Genomic DNA, 24278 nt, shown 5'->3' on the forward strand with positions numbered 1-24278 from the left:
TTCTCACTAACCCTGGAGAATAAATATTCATATTAATTCTCACACCTAATTACTGATAAGAGGTAAGGACTGTAGAAATAGAAAATAACATTGCTAGTTCCATTTAGTTTCATTTTTATAATCATCTTTAAAAATGATTCTTGAAAAGCAATTGGATAAGGCTATTTTTCCCTTGTACTAATTGTTATCAAAAGTAATGTGTTTTACTAATATATTTCCTGGAATATTTTCCCTTTCCATTTTTTTAACTTTACTTTTTCCCTTAGAATGTAAACTGCATGAGAACAAGTATTTCTTAAAAATTATTTTATTTACTGCTATATTTTTAAATACTTAGAATTGTACCTACTCAGTTAGGTAGATAGCTTGATAGATGGATGAATTTAATATACAGATAGTTACTGACATATAAAATGAGTTAACTGTATATTATTGATTTCCATTTTTTCATTGACATATAAAACTTATTTTTCTTTGTAGTCCTGGGGTCTGTTGCATGCTAGGCAAAAGCATTAAATTATATCCTTAGTCCCACATATAACTTCTAAAGTAAAGCTATCTGAAAGTTGACCTAGTTATATTAGATAAACTGAGTAAAACCCAGAAAATTTCTCTTAAACCGAAAGTAGTGATTTCTAATAAGTAGTTCTACAACTTACCACAACATTTGAATTGTCCAACTTTTGTGTCTTTGAATAATGAAATAAAAACTGTTAAAAAACAAAAAAAATCAATTATTTTGAAAAGATTTGTTGTGTGCTTTACTACTTTTAAATGTAACTATAAAAATTGGCTTACCCTTTTAGTATTATCTTTTTCATCTTGTTCCTATTGAAAATATAGGTATACAGTATGTCACATACTATACAAATGATATATACACTACATATAAAATATAAAACTGATATGGATTAACATCTATTGCTCTAAAATAAATGGTAAATTAATTAAATACTATGTATAAACAGAAAATACAAGTGAAATTTTTTTAGCAATTTTCATATCCAATCTCATGACATATCCTAAAATGTAAAAATTTTAAGTTAATAGTTATTGCTTAAAATGCAAAGAACTTATACATAAAACTTTTAACTTACTACAGTATATATTATGGCCCAAACTGGAAGAGATTTGACTACTTATATAGGTGAACAAATTATGGAATACTCATGAAAATAAATAGAAGTGAACAACTATCCTTATTACAGCATTGTTTCGAAGAGTAAAAATTTAGAAGTAATGCAGTGTTGAAAAGTGATGGAACAGCTTCACACCTGTAATCCTAGCTATTCAGGAAGCTGAGAGATCTGAGGATCGTGGTTCAAAGCCAGCCCCTGCAGTTAAGGACATGACTCCTCTCCAATAAACCACCAGAAAACAGGAAGTGGCGCTGTGGCTCAAGTGGTAGAGTGCTAGCCTTGAGCTGAAGAGCTGACAGATGGCGCCCAGGCCCAGAGTTCAAGCCCATGACCAAAAAACAAAACAAAAAAAGTGGTGAAACAGGAAATTCCCGTAGATTTACATAAAAATGTTTGTAATTATTATCACTAATAATATTAACGAGTTATTTTTGCTTTCTTTCATAAGCTTTTCTATATCTTTTCTACCTGTGAAAAATCTGTTTTCAAAGGTTATATTGTTCTTTTGTTTTTCTTTCTTGTTCTCATTTGTTTTGATATTGGAGAATTCTCAAACTTCTGATCTCAGCAACCCGAGTGGCTAGAATTACAAGCATGATGTTAGAAATGGCTTGGGATGTTGGGGTGTCATATAGGAAAAAGGAAACAACCTTGAAAGGAACTGGGCAAGGCAAAGTTTGCTTCTGCAGAAGGATACACCATCAGCCAAAAATTGGGCAAGAGGGATGTTCCCTTTTTATTCCTCATACAGCAGGCCCTGCCCCTCTGCTCAAAAAGGTCGAACTCAGGTCACAATCTACTCATGGCTGCCTAATCTGAGTAGAGTAAGATGTATCCAATATACAGTTTTAAATACTTAAGTTATAAAGTGACTATTAAAAGACTTTGAGATTAGATTAAATAGTACATAAGCAATCTGAGAATATACACCCTCTGCTATTTTCTTGAACAATCTCAACATATCTTAATTCTTCTTCCATTTTGGAACAACCAAGACAAAAACCTTACATTTTCAAAATCCTTCTTTATCCCAAAGCACTTCCTTTTTCCTTTCTTTCACTTGCTGATATTGTATTGGCAGAAAAGTCAACAAGAGCCAAGCCACCAAGCCAAAGTAAGAATTTTTAAGCAACCCACTTTGGTAGAAAAGATGGCTTTTCTCACAATGAGCCACCACCCAGCTAGATGTACATATTTTTAAACCATACTAATGACAGAAAAACACCATTGTCATTTCTTTAACCTTATTTAGGAAAAATACTCAATTTTTAAAAAGCCAACTAAGTTTTTTGGAAAATATCACCATTAGAAACAACAGGTAAATATACAGTTGAATCTAAACACTTATGCTTTTCAAACTACTAATGTTTCTTTTTTTAAATTATTGTATATGGAAGATACTAAGGCTAAAATACATCAAAGGTCACAGATTAAATCTAAATTAATTGCTAATGAAAGCATAATTCAAAACCCAAGTCTCCAGTCATTTATAGGGTAATTCAAGATCAGCCCAGACAAAAAGTTCACAAGATTCCTTCTCAACCAATAGCTGGGTATGATGGCATATACCTGTTATCCTAGCTAGGTGGAAGATCTTTGTTCTAGTTAAGTGGAGGTAAAAGAGTTCACAAGACCACTTCTCAATAGAAGAACCTAGGCACTGTGGTGAGAGCCTGTCATCCAAACTATGGCAAGACGCATAATATAGGAGAATCCAGGTCTAGTCATGGGCCCAGGAAAAAATCGAGACCCTGTCTAACCAGTACTAAAATAGACTAAAGGCATGGCTCAGCAGAAAAGCATCTGTCTAGCAAGTGCAGAAGTCCTGAGTTTAAACCCTAGTATTGTCAAAAATTGCAATAAGTTTGCTTATAAGATACATGAGAGGAGGAGGTGGTGCTGTGGCTCAAGCAGTAGAGTGCTCGCCTTGAGCTGAAGAGCACAGGGACAGCATTGCCCAAGCCCAGAGTTCAAGCCCCATGATAGACAAAAAAATTTAAAAAAAAAGATACATGAGAGGAAATGAAATATAGTACTCATGTGATTTTTCAAGTTGCCAGTTGACTTAGCATAAAAACATTCTCCAAGAATAAAATAAGAAATGAAGACATGAAAGCAAGAATATAATTCCTAGACTTATATTGACAATAGTTTGCTTCTTTGGTGTGTGTGCACATGCACGTGTGTACATGTACATGTGTGTTGCTAGGGTCAAATCCAGGCTTCATATACTAGGAAAATGCTCTATCACTGAGCTATTCTTAGTGTCCTACTCTTTAATGAAGTACAAGTCTTAACCTGCAAGCCACAAGTTGTAGTTCACAGCTTTAGAAAGAATCTATGAATCAGGGAGAAAAACAGAGCCAATATGACCACAAATCTCTCCCATCACAATTGAAAGAGATACAATTTACTAATCAGATGGTTATAGACTTTATTACTGTGACCCTAAATCATCAGCTATTAGGCAAAGTGAAATATTTGGTTTGTATCAAAACTCAATGTATCCTCTTTCCATGCTTCATAAATTGGACATATTTTCTTCCATGATAAATTTCAAGACATTTTTAAGGAGTGTGTGTGTATGTGTGTGTGTGTGTGTTGGGTGTGTGTTGGGTGTGTGTGTGGTGTGTGTTGGTACTGGCATTTGAACACAGGGCCTAAACATTGTTGTTTAGCTTTTTTGCTCAAGCCTGGTACTCTATCACTTGAACCATAGCTCCACTTCTGGCATTTTGGTTGTTAATTTGAGATAAAAGTCTCATGGATTTTCCTGCCCAGGCTGGTTTTGAACCACAATCCTCAGCTTTCAGCCTCTTGATTAGCTAGGATTAGAAGTATGAGCCACCACTCACTGGCTAGACATGTCTTTATTTTCATTAAAAAAAATTACAGACAAAACACTACTTCAGCCTTACCTGAAGCTTTAGTAGAATACGCATCACCACAGAGCAAAATTCATTCAGTGCAGCAGATGCCTAATGGGAAGAAGACACAGGGTTGTGTTTCAGCTTGCATGGTATCTGCACAGAACTTGGAACTTAGGGTGTCAGGCGTGCAAGGATTTTCCAAGCTACCCGGAAAAGAAGTCTGGCTGTGGACCACTCTGTTGGAGCTTCTTGAGTTCTCTCATAACAAAGATTTGACTGTTAAAGTAAATCTTTCCTTATAACCAGAGGTAAGGAAGGGAAAAGGAACTACAGAGTGCATACATACGCTGATAAAGAATTTCACTGTGGTCCAGTTACATAGTTCTCAGGATTTGCTAGGAACCACGAAGCCCTATGACTAACAGTAACCAGGGCAGTGCCAACTGGGGATTAACTTCCCAGCTTGCAGCAAAGTACATATGCATGCCAAAGCTATGAGCCTCACTGATTATTACTCATTATTGGCTAATTCAAAAATCCTACAATTGCTCCAAAACAATGGGAATTGTAGGACCAAAAGCCATGCATGGTGCACTTCAATCTGAGTACCACCCTACTAGGTTGCTGACTGCACACCCCAGAATCAGGTTTGTCAAAGCCTTTGAGCACAGAAGTAGGGCAGGGTTTCTTGTGGTTAGCAGCCAGCTGGGTGTGGTAAAGAACAGCACAAATGGACAAGCAGAGGCAAACCGAAATTGCGCAGGCTCTAGCACAGTAGTACCATGAACATTTGACGACTTCATAAATGCATTTTGGAAGTAATGAAGAGCTGAGGCATTAAAGGGCAATCTAATTTAATTGTTAAAATTATGGACTAAGCCAGTCATGGTGGCTTATGCCTATAATCCTAGCTACTCAGGAGGCTGAGATCTAAGGATCACAGTTCCAAGCCTACTCTGGGCAGGAAAGTCTGTGAGACTCTTAGTTACAATTAACTAGCAAAATGGCAGAAGTAAAGGTATGGGTCAAGTGGTAGAGCATAAGCCTTGATCTAAAAAGTTAAAAGATAGTGTGCAGGCTCTGAGTTCAAGCCCCAGTATTGGCACATGTGCACAGGCACACACAGGCTCGGAGACACAAAGCAGCTTGCAACTGTATAGCAACATTTTGTATACCTCATTAGCTGTGTTATTGTGGGCTTGCTACCTAATCTCTCTAAACTCCAGTTTCTCCAATCAACAATTAGATGACAATGACTGCAGGAAGTGCTTAGAGGGATAAAAAGTAGGTAAAGTTCTTAGGTTTGGTTTGCCAAAGCAGGCACTTTTGGGTTTTTTTTTTTTCAGTACTCTTAATTTGTCAACTACGTCAAAAGATTGTACAGAACCATCAATCTTTTCATCCTCTGGACAGCAGGGCACATCAGGCTGTGGTTGGTGATGCTTCTGGAGTCATGGCACAGTGTCTCCACACACCTTCCAGGTCTGCTTCTGTTCTCTTCAGTCGTGTGGCTGCTATGCAAATTGTTGGGGTTTGTGATAACATGAAATGGTTTGTGTATATCTAGTCTAATATATTACAAAATGTGTCACGTACATAGCATTCTGGCATTCCAACAGGAGGATGAATGATTGTTATTCTCCCGCAGAGAGGAAGTAAGGACTTAAGCATTTTCTCTAGTTTGTACTATACAGGTTACTAGTTAGGAGAGTGTGGTCTAGAAGCTCAGTCTTATGGATCCTACTGTGTTGCATTGGTTTTGCCTGTCAAGCCCATGGTTGGGAGCTCTTTTCTCCCCATTGCTAGATAAATGCACTGATCTATTTCAGAGCTAAGCTACTAGCCCATGGTATTGGGAGCTGAATGAGAGAAAGAGTAAAGTGTAAACACTGACTCATTCTTTCTCATTTGTTGCTCTTTAGGTTCATAAATATCTAGGGAAAAAATCAGGAAAGCTCCTTTTATAGCCCATGTAGAAACATCACAAAATATAAATATAAAAGGAAGTAGTTAGGTCAAGCTCCAATATGGTGTGTGTGTGTGCAGGTGTGTGTGTGTGCGTGTGTGTGTGTGTGTGTGCGCGCACACACGCGCGTATGTGTACACTCACAGGGTTTTTTACCTTAGAAAAGTGGATTTAGGTTGGATAAGACTTGATAGTAAGATTGAATTTTGGGGCACATGCTTGTAAGCTCAGCACTTGGGAGGCTAAGGCAGGAGGATTGTGAGTTCAATACCAGCCTGGGTTACATAATGAGACCTTGTCTCAAAGAGATAGAAAGGTTGAACTTGGAGTGAAAAAGTTTTGAATATATATTCTCTAGTTCCTCTTTGTAAGAAGCTACCACTCTCAATAATTAGTTAAGGATTTTTATATTTATGTGCCTTAAATATCCTTTATTTTCTACTTGCTAAAAATGATTTGAAGCATTATTTGGGAAAGAAAATAATATACAATAATAATAATAACTAGTGCATGTACAAATTAATCATGTTTTAATTTATCAAACTGTATTAAATTTAAAATTAAATTACTTGTAAAAGACTGGAATTGTAAATTTACCGAGCTCTTCTTAAAAGGTACACAGAACTCAAGTCCAATTACGGGTTAGATTATTTGGTGGGTTTAAAATCAAGCGTTTTTTATTTTATATCTTTTATTGTAAAAATACCATACAGAGGGGTTACAATTACATGGTCAAGGTAATGAGAACATTTCTTATCAAGCATTGTTGCCTCCTCCTTTGTTTCCCCTTCCCATCCCTTCTCATCTCCACCCCACCCTCTAAAATCAAGTGCTTTAAAAATCCATCTAGCTGGCACCACAGATATGGAAAATAATTCTGGAGATATTCTTGAATTTTAAAAATGGCATACAAAACTTACATGCTAATATCTAGCACACGGTATTTTTCTGTCAGCTCAAATAATTTGAATTATTGTCCCTAAATGTCAAAGGGATTCTGCTTTTGCTTTGCCAGTGAATGCTTCTCACTTCCTGCAGGGCCAGAGCGAAGCAAGCTGATGAAACACAGCCCTACATTAGGGTGCTTTTCCACCAGCCAGAACCAAGGTCTAAAAAGACTATGCACATGGCAGCTGGGGCGTGGATGCACTGCGTAGGGAGTGTGTACCAGACTCGCACGCATCCTTGCCCAGGAGCCTGGAGGTACTGACTAAGACTATCAAGATGATAAGACTAACTCTGCTTGCCAGGTCTCAGATTTGCAAGGTGAGGCCACGAATCTCTGTGTGACTGGGGCCAGCCTCACACTCTGTTGCTCCCATGGGAAGGGGAACGAGCTGTCTGGGGTGATCTTGGGAGAGGAAACTGGGCATGTGCAGTTTGGCAGTCTGGCTTATGTCTCCGGGATCAGCATGCTGCTCAGCTGTGCTGTGGTAAGAGGCCCAGTGCCACCAGGTGAGGCTTTCAGGCCAGGTCAGTTCTTAGGAGCTAACATACTTGGCACTGGGCTTAGAGCCACATTCACTTGGATATTTCTACTATGAGGATGTTTTGGGTTCCACAGGCCTGACTCATAAGTTTGTCAATAAGTTGCAGGTTCACTTGTGGGACAGGACATTACCTCTTCATACAGCACTAAATATAGTGTTTTTAATTTAACACTGAATATGACTTGGAAATTAGTATTTTAACTCAACAGCCCATAGTTTCCAAAATACATGTGTACGATCTGCGAGGGTATTTTTATTTAGGGATAAAAGCCCTGGTATATTTTTAAACACAAGCCATAGTCTGATTATTACTGCAGATGAGTGGACATTTCAATGAGTCCATAAAGGTCCATAAAAGGAGAAATGGAGACTTGGAAACATTGGGAAACGCCTACACGTTTGCAAAACACCTTCAAGCAAAATTACCTGAGGCTGAGAATCACTGGACAGAAATGATGAGCAAGCTTCGCCCACCTATAGGGAACAAAAGGGTCAGTTAACACCCTGGAAACAGACAGAAGACAGAGGAAAACACAGAGTAGATGTCACAATGTAAGTTACCTACATAATGGTGATCAAAATCCTCTGACAGCGTGGGATTCCCAGATTTGGAAGAAAGGAGCTTCTAAACATTTATAAGAAATCATGGAGCCGGGTGCTGGTGGCTCACGCCTGTAATCCTAGCTACTCAGGAGGCTGAGATCTGAGGATCGCGGTTCAAAGCCAGCCCGGGCAAGAGAGACCGTGAGACTCCTATCTCCAATAAACCACCAGAAAACTGGAAGTGGCGCTGTGGCTCAAGTGGTAGAGCGCTCGCCTTGAGCTGAAGAGCTGAGGGACAGCGCCCAGGCCCAGAGTTCAAGTCCCATGACCGAAAAAAAAAAAAAAAATCATGGAATTGGAACATGCCCAAGATGTACTCCCAACAATGGGGGCAGACCTCCCCAAATAGTTGGTAGAAATCGTTAGAGCATATAAAATGCCTCAAACATCAGGTACTATTCAGATGTGAGGAGTTACAAAAAAAGTAGCCTCAAAAAGAAAAGGAACCCTAGGTTGCTGTACATTTCCTTACTAGACATGACTTTGATGTCACCTAACAACATAATTACAAGCAGGAAAAACTGTTAAGACAATGTTAGTAACCTACTAGATTACTACTATGAAACTAGCACTAGAAAAGAGTTCTGTTTTTAAAACAAATGTGTTTTAAACTATAGTCTGCAACTATCTGTTCTCAGCCTTTATCCTAAAGAGAATACTTCTCATCTAGTATGAGATTTATGAACCAGGTGGGTGGTAGATGTTTGTAATCCTAGATATGGGAGTCTAAGGAAGGAGGATTATGTGTAGCCTAGGCTACACAAAGATATATGGGAGGGGGCAAGCAGGCAGAAGCTGGCAGACAGAAAGGTAGGCAGCAGACAGACACAGAGACAGACAGAGACAAACTGAGAGACACAGAGACAGATATTAACCACAAAACCCCCAACTCTGCTGGGAAGTTACGAATGAACCTGGTATTTGGAGGTGTTTATAACATTCATTTCTTTGGCAGCTTTTAAAAATATATTTATTGTAAAGATACTGTACAGAGGGGTTACAGTTACATGAGGAAGGTAATGAGTACATTTCCTATTGAGCATTGTTACCTCCTCCTTTGTTTTTCCCCTACCATTCCTTCCCTCCCACCTTCCCAACTCCTCCCCCCACAAGTTGTACAGTTTGCTTTTTAACCTAGTGTCTTGTACTTCTCATTGTTACCATGGGTCAGCCTGTATCATTGTTTCAGCATTTTGTTATTTCCCTTCCCCTCTCCAAATTAAAAAATGTACATACAAGATGCAGGGTACTGGAATCAAATACAGTGAAGACAGGGGTGGGATTAGAGAAAATGGCTCTGACACTTGTGGTTGGAGTGATTTGGGTTAAGGCCTGTTTATGGTGTACTATTGCAGAGGCCCCTTCTATAACATCTCAGAATTCCTTATCAATCCACTTAATTTAATTTATATTCACACATCCAACTGAGGGGGAGCTTTGATTATGCTTTTCAGTGGTAATTTCTCCAGCTCCATATTGCTTCCATGTTGGCTGTGTTTTAAAATACATAACTTCGATTTTGAGAGTAACAAAGATCCCATATATTGTAGAAAAGCAAGAGCTTAACTCTCCTTCCTCTTTCTCCTCATAGATCTTGCCATCTTATCTGCATGTCACGAATGTTTGGGAAATCTGTGTATATTCTCATCCCTCCTGCCAACTCACCTCCCTGCTCCCTCCTTCTTCCAGATGAACCAGAATCATGGATACAGGACTCCCCCTCCACCCAGCACACACTTCTTGAGGAAAAGACTATGTTGTGTGTGTTCAATAGAAGTTCTTTAAGTTGATTCAAATTTGTGAAAAAATATACGAAAAGAGAAATCAGTTGAGAGGGAAAGCCAAAAGATATCCTTTGAACCAATGTTTCATCCATCACCTCCAACTAGATGCTTTTGTGGGCTGAGGAAAATCTCCTGAAATGTTTATCTGAAGTCATTGAATGCTCTAGGGGTGTCACCCATTCACGGTCAGGCCAACCATCTATGTGAGTGGCCTGTGACCAAGAACATAACTCTTGAACTTCTACACTGACAGCTCAGTCATCAGGCTGTTGGAATAAGAGCATCAGAATTTATAAAAGGTGAATTCATCTTATTAGGAGATCACTGTGAAATTCCCAATCTTTGTTCTCATTTCTTTGGAAGGTCCAGCAACACAGCATGACCCTTTCCGATCGAGAAAGCATTTGTTCATTTGACGTATAGTTCTAATGGTTTTGAGTGCCACTAAAGTGTTTTAGGGGACTTCTATTTATTTGGAAGTGGTAAGGGTTCTGTATATCATTAGAAAATTATGTTTTCCTATGTGTTTCATTCTCTGTCTCGCTTTCTTTCTCTCTTTCATTGGGGTTTGAATCCAGGGTCCCATGCTTGCTAGGCATGTACTCTACTACTGAATCACACCTCCAGACCTTTTTTTTGCACTGGTTAATTTTGAGATTGGATCTCACTTCCTGCCTGAGCATATGCCTGCATCACAGTGCTCCTATATTTTGCTTCTTAACGTAGCTGGAAGGACAGATGTTGGTGAAGCCCAGCTGTTGGCCAAGAAGAAGCCTTTGGGACTTTTATATCCATGCTAGACTCAAACCATAATTCTCCTTTTCTCAATTTCACAAGGAGCTAGGATTAAGGCATGAGTGCTTGGCTAATTTTTTTTTCTCTGAAAGAATAATTGATGTTTTCACAACTCTATTTGAGTTCTCTTTTAATATTATCATCTGAAATATTTTTCCAAGGACTTTTCTTAAAAACAGAGGATTTCAAGATAAAATAAATGCTTTAAGATTATGCATTAGTGTCTGTTGTCTCAATGATTCTCCATTCTGTTTTCTGTTTCACCCCAGTCCTTTGATATTCTCCAAAGGCAGAGACTCTTTCAATGGCCAATGGATTTCTATGCTGTTAAGTGCTGTTTAGTACCAGCACTTACTTTCTAGCTTGCTTCTTCTTTTGCATATTTTGTTGGAGGCAGCCTAAAACAATGGATGCTTCCTTTAATTTGTAGCATACTATCATCATTGGACTTACTGTTTATTTGTTAGGTTTAATATTTCCATTTTCTATTTCATTCCATCCTTCCATAGGAAACTCTTCCAGTGTGTTTTGGATGTGTATTCTTTATTTGTATATGTTTTTGTAAAATCTGTTTTATCTGCATTTTTCTTTAAACTGTACATTATACTTTGAGATCTATCCATGGTGCTGAGTATGTATACCTGGTCTATTGTCTCTTAACTGCTGTAGAGTGCTCTAGAATGTGTACAGTAACACATTGCCTGCTCACTTCCTAGTAATGGACAGTGGTAATTAGATTTTCTCTAACTCTTTTCAGTACAAACAAAGCTGTAATCCACACCTGTGGACAGTGGTTATGTTCTCCACATGTAGAGAATATGTGTGGACTTTATACCCAGAAGAGAATAAATTGGAACATGGGATGTCTAGGTTGCTTTGAAGATGGTTCTACCAGTTGGCACTCACTAGCAATGCACAGGAGTTCCGCATCACTCATATTCCTGCTACCATTGGTCATCATTAGATTTCTGGGCTTTGTCAGTATAATGGGTGGAAAGTTGTTGTTTCAATTTTCATTTGATTGTTACTAATGAATGAGAGTATTTGTTAGAAGATTGTGGAGCTTTTAGAGCTCCTGTCTAATTTTTTTTCTTATTCTTTGCTCCTTTTTTTTTTTTTTCATTCCTCTCCTTTTTTTTTTGTGCTAGTGCTGGGGCTTGAACTCAAGGCCTACGCACTGTCCCTCAGCTTTTTTCTTCGAGGCTAGTGCTTTATCACTTGAGCCACATTTCTGACTTTTTTTTGCTTTGCTTTTCTTTTGTGATGGTTAATTGGAAATAAGAATCTCATAGACTTTGCTGCCAGGGCTGGTTTTAAACCGGGCTCCTCAGATCTCAGCCTCCTAAGTAGCTAAGATTACAGGTTTATGCTACCAGTGCCTGGCTGGAATTTGATGGAGATTCTTAGATGCCCTAGGAAAGCAATCCCTTATCAATTTTAAATATTGTTGATATCTTTTTTTCAAAGACTCTTGTCCTAGAGCTTTTCATTGAAAGAGATATTTACCTTTCCTCTTTTATTTTATTTTATTTTTGTGGAACTAGGATTTATACTCATGGCCTTTTGCTTGCTCTGTTTCACTTGTGTTATACCATTTAAGTCACACCTCCAGCCCTGCTTTTTGCTGGTTATATTGGAGATGGAGTCTTACAGACTTTTCTCCCAGGGCAGATTTGAAACTTTGATCCTTTGGATCTCAACCTCCTGTGTAGCAAGGACTACAAGGCATGAACCACTGATGCCTAGATGTAACTTTTCCTCTTAAGGTATTTCAGTTCATTGGGGCTTTGGCCTTATGACTTATATTTGAAGCCTCATTTAAGCAGTCTTTCATTGACCCTAGCTCACAAATATACATTATCTCCTATTAACTCTGTGATTTTGTTTTTGTCCAGGTGTTATCTCTGCACAAGGTATTAGTTTTAATTTTCTCTATGCAGTGAGATCATCTATTAACCTCATTAAACAGAACAATCTGTTCTTTACTGAGTTGCATTGTTACTTTTGTTGAAGGTTAAGTGTGTACATGTCTGTTTTGGGTCAGATTCCCTTAGAAACAGACTTTTAGATAAAGATGTGAATGCAAGCAGAACAAAGAGGAAGTGGTAGAAAAGCAAAAGCAAAACAAGGAAGACACAGGAATCCAGTAAAGGGCATGCTGTTTAGGAGATTTCCACTGTGGGGGAAAAAGGTCAACCTGGGGACTCTGGGAGACAGGGTAGAGTGTGTCTTAGCATCATCTACTTGAAGCAAGGCACCTAAGATATTTACCCCCAACTGCCTCTGTCACCATCTGAGGGCTGCAGTGGTGGGATCACTTCTGGATGGCAAGCAGAGCCACAGAGGCTTGCAATTAGAAATTTCCAAGGTGGTGAATGTAAAAGGCCCATGACAGGGCACTGATTGTGACTGCTGTATTAACCTTCAGTTTCTGCTCAATCGGTAAATTTCCTTATTCACCTCTTTTAGTTTTTTTATTACTGTAGTTTGAAGTAGCTGTGTGTGTGTGTGTGTGTGTGTGTGTGTGTGTGTGTGTGTTGCTGGAGTTCACTTATTAGACAAGCACTCTACCATGGAATTATATCTCCAACCTTATCTCATATATGTAAGTATTTCTGGTTCTTTAACAACAACAAAAATCTAATCTTGAGAATCCTTGTCTTTTAAGTGGCACTGTTTTACACTTACTGTAATTACTCTCTCCTTACATTTTTTTGTGTTATATTAGCATTTACTGATTTTTCTTTCTTTTTGACTTTCCCTCTCTTTTACCTTAATGAACATAATAGTTCAGACTATTATGATGTCTGGATGGTGGTAAATTCATTGTCCCAGGGTTCAATTACGTTTTTTCATCTTACCACAATAATTTCAATGTGATGGGTGAGAAGAATTCTTTACCTTATTCCACAAGTGTAGTTCTTGTTCAGGCAGTGATCCTTGTGGTAATATTGGAGCAACTAAAAGTAAAATTATATCAACATGTTAATTTTTTAATATTTTCTTTTCTTTTTGCCAGTCCTGGAGCTTGAACTCAGGGCTTGGGCACTGTCCCTGAGCTTCTTTTGCTCAAGTCCAGTACTCTATCACTTGAGACACAGTGCCATTTCCAGCTTTTTTCTGTTTATGTGGTACTGAGGAATTGAACCCAGGGCTTCATGCATGTTAAGCAAGGACTCTTTCACTAAGCCACATTCCCAGCCCCAGTATTTCTTTTAAAAATCAAAAATCCATATATAATTTCTTTTCAAATGCTAGCTATCACTTTTCATTGTAAATCTCTATTCACATACTTTAACTAAAATTTTCATCATGTTACTTCATATATGAAGATATAACTATCTAGTACACCTTAATAATTTCATGAAGATACTACTCTTACAAATGCATTACTTATAGATCTTTGAAAACAATTCTACTTAAATGTTATAATAGCCTTACTTATACTAACCTAAAAGTAGAAACAATCCAAGTGTCTTTCCATTGGGGAACAAATAAATAAAACACAATACATCTATCATACAATGCAGTATGTCTTGGCCATATAAAGAATGAATTAGTAATATACACTATGATAGATGTGGATGAGTCTCAGAAGTATTATCAAGAAAGCTATGTGTGCCGGGCGCTGGTGGCTCACGCCTGTAATCCTAGCTACTCAGGAGGCTGAGATCTGAGGATCGAGGTTCAAAGCCAGCCCAGGCAGGAGAGACCGTGAGACTCCTATCTCAAAAAACCACCAGAAAACCGGAAGTGGCGCTGTAGCTCAAGTGGTAGAGCGCTCGCCTTGAGCTGAAGAGCTGAGGGACAGTGCCCAGGCCCAGAGTTCAAGCCCCACGACCGACCAAAAAAAAAAAAAAAAGAAAGCTATGTGTGAAAGATGAAAGAAATATTGTATGATTCCATTATATAAAATGTCCAAAAAAGGAAAATCCACAATTATATTGAGTGGCTGCCTGGATCTAAGAGTAGGAATGAGGATTGAGCACAAATGGGGGATCCTTTGGGGCTGGACAATTCTAAAATAGCTTTGATATTATAGAAGCACAACTTAAAAAAATCCACTAAAGTATCAACTGTATAGATTAAACAGGTGAATCTTATTGTATGTAAGTTATATCTGAGCAAAGGCCTGTTTAAAAGATTTCTATGTGAGGGCTTTACCTTAGTTAATATTCTCTAAAGTTTACCTACTTTATAGTCTCTAAATTTACCTAGTTTATATTTTCTAAACCACTATTTTGCTCCACAGGTTTAATTTCCTAATTCATACTATACAAATGATTAATAATATCTTGGGGTTTTATTGATACTTAAATAAACACTTAAATATTTAAATCAAATTGTACTTATTGTAAGTATACAGTTATCTTTACTAAAGAAAAGCGTCCTACAGTAAAAGACTCTAATTTTAACATGTTTAAAAACTCCTTAAAAATGAGGAAAAATATAAAAAATAATACCTTAAATTAGAGAAGTTTAAAGTTAGTTAAGATAGCACTTTTTAATACTTTCTAAGCATTGACTGTCAGGCATTATGATAACCATTCCAATTGTATTGTCTTTAATTCTGGTGACAAATATCCAATGTAATTATTACTACTAATAATTATTACTACTAATTATTATTATTAATTTCCACTTTAAGAGAAGGAAACTGAAGGAAGAAAGCTTGACTATTTTGCCTAATGTAATACTATTTCAATAGATGAATAGTAGAGAAAGACTTCTTTTCCCTTGAGATAGGCTGACCTCAAACTTAGATCCTTCCTGCCTCAGCCTTCTAGGTGCTGGGAATGCAGCCATTCACCCAACCTCAGAAGCAGATTTCAAACTAAGTCCAGTTGACTCCAAATCCTAACAAACTTCATTTTCTCCTAGCTCTACCCACTTTGTACTTGTCTTGCCTTGAGTCCTAACACATTTTTACTATTAAAGTTCTAATGGTATTAATAACAATAATTAACAACATTTTCTGTGATATTGATTTAATTTTTTGGTGCTGGGGCTCAAACCCAGGGCTTTATGCATACTAGTCAGGGACTCTACTACTAGCTATGTCCCTCCCTCCACCCCTTTTCTGTGGTACTATTACAAGTAATTAATGGAAGTCACACGTAGAGAGTGTTGTTTAAATTCAGAACTGACTGAAATCCCATTCACAGTCCAAGTGGGTAAAGAAACTTTCCCCTTTCTCAGTTCCAGATATCTCAACCTGGGCACCAAAGGCACACTTGTCTGATGAGTCACACTCTGACTTCATTACATTTTCAGGAAGTGCTAATGCTGGGCTTCTCAAGTTTCATATAAAGTAACCAGAGAGCATACAATGCAAGATTCTGCTTGACATGACTTTTCGGGCTTAGAGAATGTAACCTTATATTCTTTTTTTTTGGGGGGGGGAGGTCCAGTCGTGGGCCTGAACTCTGGGCCTGCGCACTGTCCCTCACCTCTTCAGCTCAAGGCTAGCGCTCTACCACTTGAGCCACAGCGCCACTTCCGGCTTTTTTTCTTTTTGCTTATGTGGTGCTGAGGAATCGAACCCAGGGCCTCAGACATGCAAGGCAAGCGCTCTACCACTGAGCCACCTTCCCAGCCCCCCCTTATATTCTTATACTTCTGATCATGAGTGTTGAAGCTTCCAGCTCAATTTCTTTGTATTCAGCTACACAGCGTCACCAAGACCATTGGCAATTTGCCTCCTCCAAGTCTCAAGCTTCACTTAGAAATTGCCATTATGCCTAACATTGCCCAATTTACATAAATCATATCAGGGTATTTTGGGTCTAAATTTTTGAATCCATAATTTAAGAAAAAACCCACTAAGACCATATGACTGAAGCCTTTGTCTACTTGTTAAGTAGAACTCATGTGATTTACCTCCCTGAGGTATTAGTCTGTTTTCCCATTGCTATAATAAAATACTGGAGGCTGGGTAATTTGCAAAGAAAAGACATTTATTTAGTCCAAAGTCTGGGAAACTGAAAGTCTAAGATTAGATGGATCAGATTTACCTCTGGTTAGAGAAGAGGTCAGCAATCCAGGAAGGAACTACCCCTGCTCTTTTCATAACAACTCATTCTTTTGGGAACCAGCTAAATCCCTTCTAAGGTCAGCTCTATAAATGACCTCACCATCTCCTCATTGGACTTCACCCCTTTAAGATTCATCATCTCGAGGCTGGGAAGGTGGCTCAGTGGTAGAGTGCTTGCCTTGCAAGCCTGAGGCCCTGGGTTTGATTCCTCAGCGCCACATAAGAAAAAAGAAAAAAGCCGGAAGTGGCGCTGTGGCTCAAGTGGTAGAGCGCTAGCCTTGAGCTGAAGAGCTGAGGGACAGCGCCCAGGCCCAGAGTTCAGGCCTCACAACCGGACCAAAAAAAAAAAAAAGAAAAGAAAGAAAAAAGATTCATCATCTCTCTATATTGCTACATACAGTGGAGGCCAAGATTCCAGACTTTGAAGGACAGACTCAAATCCCTTCACAATGAATGCTTTATACAGTACTGACAGTAGTAATTAGATCTCTTTCTATATTTTCTAAGGTGGTTATCTTCTGCATCATGTACTTGATGAGCAAGATGCATAGATTTCAGCACTGCATAGTAAAACAGATTGATTTTTCTAAACATGGTACCAATTTTCTTTTCTTCTTCGCTTGCATTTTAGAGTAGAGCTAGGGAATGAAAAACTGTTACAGCTGACTGAAGATTAAGAATTATCCAATAAGCTGGGGCCTGAGTACTCTTTAATTTAGGCTTGGGCATTTGATCACTTCTTATCAGAGGCATAACCACGTGATTGTGTACTGCAAATATATAAACTGTGTTCCTCTTAGAGGAAATTTTCTTCTCTTGGTAATATTCTCTGAATAAACTGTTTCCCTATACTAAATCTGTGGCTGGCCCTTTACCTTCTCATTGCTACTGCATGATCTGTTAATTCAGTTTTGCTAAGAAGGCTGCATTCATTGACATTTATTTCCTTCTGGCTTTGTGACATTTGTTAGGGTGTTAGAAACCTCCAGTTACACGTGCAAAATGATGGATCTTGGTAGATCATCTCTTAGCTTTGCTTATGGATGTCATGCATGCTCTACCACTGCCATCTTTAGGCAAATCACACCATATAGTCACACTCTGTCTCCCCACCATAGATTTAGTGACATAAAATTCATTTTTCAGTATTAAGAGCAGCTCTTTGGAGAATCACAATTCAAAGCCAGTCTGGAAAAAAAAAAAAGCATATGAGACTCCATCTCCAAAATAACCAGCAAAAGGCTGTACTCGAGGTATGGTTCAAGCAGTGGAACGCCAACCATGAGCAAACTAGAGTATCTAGATGGAGGCCCAGAATCCAAGTCACAATACTTGCACATAAACAAAAGCAAAGGCCCAGATTTGAAAGAGAAATGAAGCTGAAAAAGGCAGTCAAAGGTGCCCTGGGCTGCGAGTGGCCACACCATCTCTGCTTGAAAACCACGGAGACAGAAGTAGCGCTGTAGCTCAAGTGGTAGAGTGCTGGCCTTGAGCTGAAGAGCTGAGGGACAGCGCCCAGGCCCAGAGTTCAAGCCCCACAATCAACAAAAGAAAGAAAGAAAGAAAGACAGAAAGAAAGAAAGAAAGACAGACAGAAAGAAAGACAGACAGACAGACAGACAGACAGAAAGAAAGAAAGAAAGAAAGAAAGAAAGAAAGAAAGAAAGAAAGAAAGAAAGAAAGAAAGAAAGAAAATCACTGAGGCATTTTTTGGGGTGACTGGTAGGCAGCAGATATGCTCTTTTTGGAAAAGAAAAGAAAAAAAAAAAACCCTAAGACATTGTTTTTTCGTGCATGCAAGGCAAGCGCTCTACCACTGAGCCATCTTCCCAGCCCCTAAGACATCTTTTTTTAAGGAAACTGCTGCCTCCCAAGACAGTTATTTTGTGCAGTTACAAAACCATTGCAAATCTGTAATATGTAACTGCCCTGGAGGCAGCGTGGCTTTACATAACAAAACAACTTCCCATTACCTCTCTAATTACCTGCCTCCCGAAGAAGGCAGATGAAGACAATCATTCCTAAATTTTCCAGTAAAAGAAAAAGCTTAAAATATATAAAAAAGAATGGATATTTATATTTACTTGTAAGTCATTCTGCATCCCCAGTGGCTATACACATGTAAGTCGTTGGTTAGATTCTGGTTACATAGATTTAAAGCTTTGCTTATCGAGTAAGGAAGTTCCCCTCAGGTCCCCAGGCACCCAATCCGCAGCGTCTCAGAAAAAGAGTTCAAAACAATGAAATGAGGGCAATCAAAAGCAATAGATTAGGAAACGAATGCTAGCCTCCATTTACCCATCTCTGATTGAAGGCTGCGCTCTAACCTCTGTAAGACTTTGGAGTTGTGATTTTAAATCCCCACCGTTTTGACGAAAAAGAAAATCATTGAAGGGTCTGCAGTACCGAATAGCACAGGGAAGCAGAGAATCAACCTAGAGAATTCTCGCTGGTGGCAGGAGAGTGCTTGGCACTGGGGCAGCCCCTGGAGCTCAGGGTCAAATGAGAATCCTCCCAAGTTACCTGGCAACTGAACCTTTAGAGAACCGGGGTGATGTTTTCTCAGTTGTCACATTTGCACTCTGCTACATCCTCAGAAGGTCGGACTCTGCTCCCAGACCTTGCCTTTCCTACTTCTTTTCCTCTAAGCCAATCTCAGAAACCCCTCATGTTACCAGAGTGTAGCTTGCACACTGGCTCCTCCTCTACCTGCATGTGGTGAGAAAGCCTCTCTTCTTCCAAATCTGGTGCCTAAAGAATCTGCACTGTTTCCTGGGATGGGGTTTTTCTCTGCTCAGGACAATCAGAACAGGACAGTATGTCAGGTCATCCCCCACAGAGCCTGAGTGCACCCCAGGTTTACCTCCACCACAGAGAGTACAATGTCAAACTTACTTTTCCTTTTTACCCTCATTTATTTCCCTGCACTTTTTTTTGGGGGGGGGAAATGGGGAGGTCGGTTGTGGCACTTGAACTCTGGGCTTGGGCGCTGTCCCTCAGCTCTTCAACTCAAGGTGAGTGCTCTACCGCTTGAGCCACAACACCACTTCCGGTTTTTTAGTTGTTTATTGGAGATAAGAGTCTCGCGGACTTTCCTGCCCGGGCTGGCTTTGAACCAAGATCTCAGCCTCCTGAGTAGCTAGGATTACAGGCGTGAGCCACAGGAGCCCGGCTTCCCTGCATTTTTAAAGCTTGTTGAAGATAATAATAAGGAAATTATCTCTAAAATAGTTTTCAAATGCTCCTACACAATCTCACTGGGACCTCATTTATTTCGTAAGATAGAAATAGATTATTTATTTCTAACCCAAGAAGGAAACAAGAGCAAATGTGTTCTGAGCGGCATAAAGTCAAAGCCACTGGACTGGAGAAAACCAATGCCATTCACAAAAATCTACCTCTAGTCCATTCTTCTGCGCTACCCAGATACCTGAAAACATCCATATGCCTGGAGCTAGTTCAGGCTTGAGCAGGAAAATATAGATTCCCTTTTGGAGAAAGGGAATCCCAGGTAGCTTTTTGTTTGTTTGTTTGTGTTTTAACAGACACATATTATTATCACATAATAGGAGGCACACAATGACCGGTACATACAGAAGAATGTATGCGTGTCTCTACATTTATGCATTCATTGTGCATGTGTACATATATGCACACAATAATGTTGTCAAAATAGCAAAGGGTAATCATTATGAGCAAATATGCTAGTCATGTCCGATCTCAACACCACAATGATCTCAAAATAGGTTTAGGTAAAGGCTTTGGCTCCAGTTATCCATCTTCCAATGACTGCAGTGAATGGGGATGGCGCAGGACGGGGGGTGGAGGGGAAGGTGGGGCGGAGGATGCTTTTCAGTTTTCTCTACTTCGATTCCCCTTCCCTTCCCCAATGGGCTGAAAATCCTAGGTGTGTGCAACCTCCCCTCAGCCTGCCCCACACTCGAGGCTCTCCATGGGGACCAGGCACGCGCTGGTGCAGCACCGACCACCCGCACCTCCATGGCTGGCTGCCCAGCGTGGGCCACCTGCGTCCTGCAATCGCGGGTGACAGCCTGGAGGCCGCGGCGCGTGCGCGCGGGGAATCGGGGCGGAGGAGCCGCGGAGGGGCAGCAGGGCTGGACCGTGGTGGGCTTTCTTACCTCGGCAGGTGCCCGCGCAGCAGGCGAGCAGCAGCAGCAGCAGCGGGAGCAGGAAGCGGGGCGCGACGGCCACCACCTGTCCCGCCGGTGGCCCCCGACGACGGCTCACGGCTCCTGGCATCTCCGCGCCTGCGGACATCTCCGGATTCGGGACGTGGGACCCTGGGCTCCACCCGGTGCCCTGGCCACCGAACCGATCGCCCTGAGCGACACCAACTTTTAAATCTTGCGCACACGTGGGCTGGGACGGCGTGGTCCCCCGCGCGCCGCCCCCCTCCCACCCCGGCCTCCCCGTGTCACCCCGACTCTCTGCGGGCCCCACCCCGCTGCAGCGAGACCTGCTCCCCACGCGCGGTGGGGTGGAGGAGAACACTCTCCCAGCTTTGCAAGGACTGGGGTGGGAGCAGGAAGGGGGAGCAAACCAGGGCGTCCCCGGATTTACACTGGCAGCAGCGACCACCCGTCTAGCGTCTGCCGGGATATCCTCTCTCTCCACCCTCCCTGGAAGCCAGTGCCCCATCCACCAGTGTGTGGGGTACCCCCTGGAGGGGGACCTCCTCCATTCACCCTCCGCCAAGTCGCTGATCTCAATCTCTCGCTTTCCCGGGAACCAACCATGATCCCGGGTCCCCAAATCCTTGCCAAGTGCAAAGGCATTTACTAAGGGGAAAGCAGCTCTCTGCTAATGAAGGGTCAGGATGGGAGGACAGCTGGGCCGACCACGCCCATTTCTAGCAGGTGTACAGGTGCGCCGGCCCCCTGCGCAAAGGAGCAGGCGCCTAAGCCACGTGCTTCTGCCTAGTCTGCGCCCTCATTCCCAGAAGGACCCTGCTTTTCCGATTTGCATTCCTTCCTTGGAGGAAACGTCTGGAAGCAGCCTCCTCTAAGACAACTGAGGCAGTTCTAAATTTCCTTCCACACGAAAAAGGAAAACCAGTCTTATTTGGCTTCCTTTGAAAGGCCAGAAACGCCAAGGAAAGGGCAGGAAGTAGAATAACATTCTTAAAGGGCATTTTCCTGACAATCAATCATATGCATGCTATATCATTTAATATTTATAACATTGCTGAGATGTAAAAGTATTGTGGAAAAAAATGATTCTTAAAAGTATCGGAAAACTACATTGTAAAAGATGGAGCGTCACCATTGTCAATTTAAATTCGGGGATCCCAGACTTTTGGAACAGTCTGGTTTGGGTCCTTCTTTTTGCCCCCTTTCCCACAGCCCTTCCAAAGCTGGGAACTCACATGGATTGCTTTAATTCCATTCTCCTCCATCCCAGTTTTTGTTCAATGAGTGGCAAAAGTATCATTTGCGCCAGTTGCCAGTGGCTTATGCCTATAATCCTAGCTACTCAGGAAGTTGAGATCTGAGGATAGTTGTTGGAACACACAGGTATCTGTCAAACAATTTTCATTTAGAGAAAGATTGTACAGTCTTTGCAAGGATGTGAACATGTAAGAGAATCATGCCATTCTACTCTGCTAGCAAAACCAGGGTTTCAGTGTTCAGACAGTATGTGCACTCTACTACAAGCAAGACACGCCCTTTGAAGATACAATTAATAACAGTAGGACTTTCCTAAAGAAAATTAGAATTTGATAAAGGACCCCAAACTCATGCACAAATAGTTGGAGCCCCAGGCACATTGGGATAGGGCTCTGTGACAGATTAAGTAAAATAATAATCATGGTAAGTATCATTTTCAAGTATATATGCAGGAAACATGTGCGAAAGGTCAGATTTTAAGATCTGGTCCAAGATCATGGATGAGCAAAAACATATTTAATTAAAGATTGATGCACTTTGATTCTCTATTCCTAAGAAATGAATAAGTGAAGTGCAAAGCTTGTAAATGACCTCAGGCGCTGGATATTGAGAGGGCTTGGGGAGTGGGGTATATAGACACTTTATTTCCCTAGAGCAAAGGCTGGGGACATATGACTAGATGGAAGCTGAGTGCACAAACCTCCTTTTGTCCCAGCATTCCAAACGAGCTTAACCCCTGATCTCCGAACAAACCATGGGTAACTTAATTATTAGCATCTCAATCTGGACTGAGTTCACATCTGCATCTGCTCCCAGCATAGCTCCAGCATGGCTCAAGTGTTTCTGGGTACTCTGCTCCAGAATGAGCATCTGACTCCTAGCATCATGCTGAGTCTTCTCCGTGAGAGTCTCTCACGTTCTTGACTACCAGTTGGCAACAGAATGTTGCTTTGTGGACAACCTGTAAGAAAGAAGGCTCAACTATTGTAGGAGACTGCAGATTAGCAAAACCTGGAGAGTATCATGTAAGTATAAGAAGGGTAGAAGAGTGGAGCATAAAGAGAATGGAGATGCTGGTAATAGGTAGAAATCCATCCAGGCAGTAGTTGACAACAAGGAAGCTAGTAATAGGCAGAGAACCAGCTTCAGAACTGAGGGCAGAGACAAGATTTGGAAGACTTAGGAGTTCTGGTAGTTCTAGTAGTCCTTCATGTACACTCTGAGGACCTACAAGATTGCTATACAAGAAGTGATGCTTTCAGTTAAATTCTCTCCATTGATGGAGTTGGCAATTTTTCAAGGTGAGTCAGATAATATATAAGTAAATACTAACCATGGGTAGTGTTAATGCTATCAAGCAATTATAGCAGAGTAATGAGCTCATACAAGGCAACATGGAGTTGAGAGATAGCTTCCTGTCTTGACAGGACTGTTGGTATCTCTCTGAGGTGTGATGTGGGAGCCCTGAAAGATAAGAAGGAACCAATCAAGTACAGAGCCTAGAAATAAAAGCTGCATACAGAAGGCTGTCAAGCACCAAAGTCCTGAGGTAGAAACAAGCTAGAAAGAATGACTCAAGGGGAAGGAAGTCAGTGAGTCAGTGAGTGAGCACAGAGTCCGTGAGTGAGTGAGTGGAATGCAGGGAGGGAGTTAAGGTCAGAGAAGCAGCACAGGTTGGGTCCTGATCATACATGGCTTTTGGAAACTATGATAAGGAATCCAACTTATTCCTAAGTAAAAGGAAGCCTAGAGATGGTTTTAAGAAATGTGATGATCTGGTGTGCATTGAGAAACACCATTTGGGCTTCTGAGAAAGCAGGTATTTGGGGACCCCAGGAGAAATAGGAGATTAGGTGAGAGGTAAGTGTGGGGTCCATGACAGAACTCTAAACAGGAAGAAGTGAGGCACGGCATAGCATGGATGTGCCTCGAGAACACAATCATGAGTAAAGAAGCAGAGCCACTGGGTGCTGGTGGCTCAAACCTGTAATCTGAGCTACTCAGGAGTCTGAAATCTGAGGATCACTGTTCAAGGCCAGCCCAGTCTGTGAGACATAACAGTTTGTGAGACTCCAATTAGCTACCAGAAAACTGGAAGTGGAACTGTGGCTGAAAGTGGTAGAGTGTTAGCCTTGAGAAAAAGAGTTCAGGGATAGTGCCCTGGCCCTGACACAAAAAAGAAAAAAAAA

At 40.6% G+C, this 24278-nt stretch overlaps 1 protein-coding gene across 1 annotated transcript in view; it reads right to left on the bottom strand.

Annotated features, from left to right (window-relative positions):
- LOC105980190 overlaps positions 1 to 24278 on the bottom strand; it is a 157311-nt gene that overhangs the window by 35684 nt on the left and 97349 nt on the right. The window contains exons 3-9 of the mRNA XM_013008923.1: positions 20677 to 21480; positions 18667 to 18702; positions 13549 to 13607; positions 7892 to 7939; positions 4058 to 4117; positions 799 to 828; positions 660 to 710 (exon numbers count right to left, since the gene is read on the bottom strand). Of these exons, the coding sequence (XP_012864377.1) occupies positions 660 to 710; positions 799 to 828; positions 4058 to 4117; positions 7892 to 7939; positions 13549 to 13607; positions 18667 to 18702; positions 20677 to 21480 (1088 nt within the window). The remainder of the gene's footprint in view (positions 1 to 659; positions 711 to 798; positions 829 to 4057; positions 4118 to 7891; positions 7940 to 13548; positions 13608 to 18666; positions 18703 to 20676; positions 21481 to 24278) is intronic.

The sequence above is a fragment of the Dipodomys ordii genome, unplaced genomic scaffold (assembly GCF_000151885.1).
Source record: "Dipodomys ordii isolate 6190 unplaced genomic scaffold, Dord_2.0 Scaffold8, whole genome shotgun sequence".
NCBI lineage: Eukaryota > Metazoa > Chordata > Mammalia > Rodentia > Heteromyidae > Dipodomys > Dipodomys ordii.